The 4,791-nt window shown below is 40.7% G+C and overlaps 2 protein-coding genes across 2 annotated transcripts; both read right to left on the reverse strand.

The window, feature by feature from the left end:
* Positions 1 to 219: 219 nt before the first annotated feature.
* On the reverse strand, positions 220 to 576 carry LOC118491585 (wiskott-Aldrich syndrome protein family member 2-like). The gene has a single exon (XM_035989466.1). It carries the CDS (start codon positions 574 to 576, stop codon positions 220 to 222), a length of 357 nt encoding a protein of 118 aa, XP_035845359.1.
* Positions 577 to 1,371: 795 nt separating this feature from the next.
* LOC110937647 (F-box protein At3g26010) lies at positions 1,372 to 3,549 on the reverse strand. Its single transcript, XM_022180099.2, has 2 exons — positions 2,097 to 3,549; positions 1,372 to 2,003 (listed from the first exon to the last, which is right to left on the reverse strand). Exon 1 carries the CDS (start codon positions 3,449 to 3,451, stop codon positions 2,177 to 2,179), a length of 1,275 nt encoding a protein of 424 aa, XP_022035791.1. The 5' UTR covers positions 3,452 to 3,549; the 3' UTR covers positions 1,372 to 2,003; positions 2,097 to 2,176.
* Positions 3,550 to 4,791: the final 1,242 nt, after the last annotated feature.

Below are 4,791 nucleotides of genomic sequence, written 5' to 3' on the forward strand. Positions count from 1 at the left end.
GCATTATTTAACTTTTTGCTACAAAAATTATGTAAGAAATAATACAGAAAATTACAATTAATCAAAGAAAGTTACATAAAGCATTTTGTGAACCAGTGGTGACAAGTTCTCCATTCTGCACGGTAAAAATACTATTCCACAATTGTTAAGCAATGAATGAATGAATAATAAAAAGTCAGAAATCAAAATCAGGGAGTAATCGGTTCGGAATACTACTTGTCATTTCTCAAAGAAGAAGATGAATAGAATAAAAGAAAGTGGGAAAATAATTTGAAATGGGTTGACGTTTATCTGACCGGAAACTGAATTCTGGATAGAAGGTGGTGGATTATAATAGTAGAACGGAAAATAAGGGAGAATTGGATTAGGGGGAGGCGGAGTTGGGTAGCCATAGCCACCACCGCCGGAAGTTGGTGGTGAAGGGTGGTAGTAGGGAAAGTTAGGGACAGAGGGCGTGGAGGGAGGAGAACTGCCACTGGAACTTTGTGGTGAAGGTGGTGGCGGGCAGTTTGTGGCAGCGGGTGGTGGTGGTGGTGAAGGAGGTGGCTGGCAAGGGTTGTCGCATTCGTCGCACATAGTACAGAACAGTGGCGGATCTAGGATTCCGACCTAGGGGTAACATTTTATAAGTAAGCCGTAACGAAATCGAAAAAACGTCAAATTTTTCCAAAATTTACACTAATTTTTTCAATTTTTTTCCGACCAAGGGGTAGCGGACGCCACCCCTTAATAAGCTATAGGTCCGCCCCTGGTACAGAAGACTTGATCTTTGGAATAAGATGTGATAGTGGCTGTGGCTGTGGCTGGCCGGAAATTGTTGTTTCCGGCCAGTATTAATATGGTAAAGAAGAGAGAAAAGTTGGTCATTGGTAGGAATGGAGATTTTAAAAATGGTGCAATGGAGGTTGGGAGTTTATGGGGAGGAGGTAGGATTCGTCGACCATAACTTTTTCTCCGACCTTCAACATTGAATATTGAACAACCCATAAAGTCAAAACAATGATCTGTTGAGAATAATTTACAAAGGGTTATTATGCTAATGTTTTCAGCTCCCAATTGTTTATAACTAGTATTCATACCCTCCGTGAGTTTGTATCATCTCGCTTCTTTCCAGTAACGCTAGTCGTTATAGAAATCGAAAAATAAAACCATTTCCATGGCATTACTACTTGGTAATCGGTGTTACTATTGTTATAACATCCGTTAAAGCAGCCCAAATTACCTTGAACAACAACCATACCCAGTAAATCCCACACATAGCAGAACTATTAATAGGGTCAGCGGAGGGTGGGATGTAGGCAAACCTTACCTCTATCCATAAAAGATAGAGAGGCTGCTTCCAACGAGACCCCCGGCTCCATCACAACAAGAAAACAAAACTAAAGATAATGAAATAGCAAACTTGCGAATGACAAAACAAAAAAAATAAGAAGTGGTGTGGGGTTCTAGAGTGAACACTGATGTATTTGTGAACTAAGTGAACAAATCCTGACCATTGATTTACATCATCAAATTGTAAAATACACTAGTGTATACACTTGTGTATTGATAATCAATGGCTAGGATTAGTTCACTAGTGTTTACTATCAAGGGGGTTGTTCACTAATGAACCTAACCCACATCATAAAACAACATATATGCATATGTACACAAATACAATCACAAGAAGCGTCCACCTAAAGAGTAGGAATATCTAAACTCCTAACACACGCTAAGCCTCAACATATCCCATCCCTAAAAATCTCTAACCTCACTTCTATGCCTCCACGGACCACGAAGTCCTATCTTGAACCATGTCCTCAAAGAGGTGCAATTCTAACAAATCAAGTCCAATCAGCTCATCCCAAACCATGAACAACAAACTTTATTAAAAAAAGGATGGTGGTGGTTGAAAGATGTCATAAATCACCAAATTTGAGCAGCAGCCACTTAATTGGTTGGCCTTTGATCTGATGCAAAGTAGGCGGTCTATTGTTGTATTGTATGAAGGTTAACTTGCCATCCTGCATTCACAGATATAAGATTTTAGGTCCGTTTATTACAAAATTAAAGCACTGTTTATTACAACAAAATTAAAGCTCCGTTTATTACAAAACCTCGTTTGATTTTTTTGCGGCTAATGCAACATAATAAACGCGATTCTGCAGATCAACAGAAGTACTAATATCATTTTTTTCTAATTTTGTTCTTGCTGCTGGATGACAGGAACAGCAGTAGGCCAGGGAGGCAGCACAAAGGGAAAGAACATAGGGCTTAGATGACTGATAATCTTCACATCTCTAATAAAACGCGGCAACTGTAGAACCTTATTCCCCATGTCGTATTCCACAATTCTACACGACGAACGACACCAAAAGAAAACAACATCCGGATTAAGCGGGTGAGGTGAGAGCAAAGCCATGCACTCCTTGTTAATGCCCTCAACTGTCGATTTCATCTCATCCAAGTGAACCTTATGCAACAACAACCACCCACCACCACCATCTTTAAGCTCCCACACTCGGTAATTCGAATCATCCCAAGAAAAATTGGCGTATCTAAGCCGACCAGAATACTCCCCTAAGCAATGTTTAAAAGTCCAGACCGGCTTTCTTACCTCTTGTGGAAGCTCAATCGTTCTACACTCACCGTTAGACGTATCATAAGTAAAAACACCAAAATTCGAAAGCGTACCCCAGTGAAGCAACCCGTTACACACCACAGCACTCGGGCACCTATAATTCCACGCATGAAACAACTCATGATCCGAACCAGAACTCGACATAAAGTACTCTTCCGTCCACCTCCCAGACACGGAACAAAATATTTCCAACTTCAACGTCGCAGATAACTGTCTCGGAAATTCACACCTCACCACTTCAACCCGAACCACCTTAAAACTAGTCGTAAACTCATCATCGCATAAACACCGGGGATCACATACAAATCCAATATAAACAGTTTTAACATTACTCGGAGGCGGAGGCAGAGTTACGAACTGCTTCGTTAACGGATTACAAACAAAGTAAACAATCGGACGGCGTAACACAGCACAACATAAAACCAAACCGTTGTTCGACGCCAAATACTGCAACGTTTCCTGTTTCTGTTGATCAGAATTGGAAAGAAATGATAAGGAGAACCCTGGGGAGTCGAAAACGGGGGATTCGAAGGCGATATCGATGGTCATTAGGGAGGGGTCGATGATGTTATGGAAGGTGGGTTTGGTTTGGTAATAGAGAGCAAATGAATTGTTGAAATGATGATGATTAATGTAAGAGTTGATGAAATATGAAGTGGAAAGTAAGGAACGGAAGCGTGTTGAGATGGACTTACAGAGATTGAGGGGTTTTAGAGGGAGGCGAATTAGGGTTTTGATTAAGAGCTCGTCGGTTAGTTTATCGAATAAGGACTGTGAGGTTGATTCGTCGGATTTGTGGTTTTTGATTGGAGAAGTGGCTGACTCCGTCATAGTGCCGCCGCCGGAAAATCACCGGGAAGTGAACTTGTTATGGGAAATTTGCAGGATTGGGTTTCGGTTCAAAATTAGGGCTCGAATTTCCAGAGTTTGATTTAAGGAAAGAAAAAAAAAAAGGAAATAATAGAATATTTTTATTTCGATATATTGATGCGTCAGAGTTAGGGCTGACAATTTTACACGAATACACGACACGAACCTATACGGAGTTAACAGGTATCGTATATGGCCTTAACAGGTATCGTGTACCAAACAGGTAGACACGAGATTACCTGTTAATTTTCGTGTATAAACAGGTTAAATACATGTTTACCTGTTAATACCCGTTAGTACACGACAAGAAATTAAATTAAATAAAACTCATCAGCCATGTGCGTGTGGGTTCCTTAATTTCTTTCTATTTTCATTCCTCATCCAATTAAAAAAAAAAAAACTCTAAACTCCCTCTATAACTCTTAGATAGCATGTCGTGTTCGTGTTTTTGTTCGTGTTAACAGGTATTAACAGGTAATTTCCGTGTATAACAGTCGAACAGTCGTGTTAACAGGTATTAACAGGTAATTTTCGTGTATATCGTGTCGTGTTCGTGTTCGTGTTCGTGTTTGAAAAAAGGACACGATAAGTTATCGTGTCGTGTTCGTGTATGAGATTTCGTGTATCGTGTCTTATCGTGTCGTGTCTTATCGTGTACGGGTATACACGATATGCCAGCCCTAGTCAGAGTATAGTTCACAACATATCTTCGGGCATAGAACTTCTCTCCCAACATGGAGAACCATCAGTCACTTTCTTCCTAATTGATCTTATTCCGGTTTTGTGTAACAATCCTGTGATTGTACGGTTAGACTCTCTTCCAACTGTATGATACGGGTATTGTTAGCGGGGTTTGGGTCTGATCGTATTTAGGTTTTTTGAATTAGTTTCTGGGGTTTTCCTAGGCTAAGTCCAGATCTTGATTGCTTAGTAGGTCTGTAATTGACCGTGACTATCTTGATAGTTAAGCTTTATTGATACGAATCCTATTAACCTTTTAAAGATTTGTGATCTTGGTTGTATCTTGAAACATGACGTACATGGGGAATAGGGGATGGGGAAGCGAGTGGATAGACATTCCTTAGCGGAGTAAGCCGGGGGGGTACAAGAGGGTTGCTAGAAACCACGTTTTTTGTTTCAAATCTTCCGGGTGGCGTATCTAGAATGATGTTATGGAGGGCTTGCCAGCCGTTTGGGGCTGTCACAGATGCTTATGTGGCGAAGAAGAGGGACGCCAAGGGAAATTTTTTTGGGTTTGTTCGGTGTGAAGGAGTGGAAAACGTTAAGGATGTCCTGGCTGG

The sequence above is a fragment of the Helianthus annuus genome, chromosome 4, assembly GCF_002127325.2.
Source record: "Helianthus annuus cultivar XRQ/B chromosome 4, HanXRQr2.0-SUNRISE, whole genome shotgun sequence".
In the NCBI taxonomy this organism is placed as follows: Eukaryota; Viridiplantae; Streptophyta; class Magnoliopsida; order Asterales; family Asteraceae; genus Helianthus; species Helianthus annuus.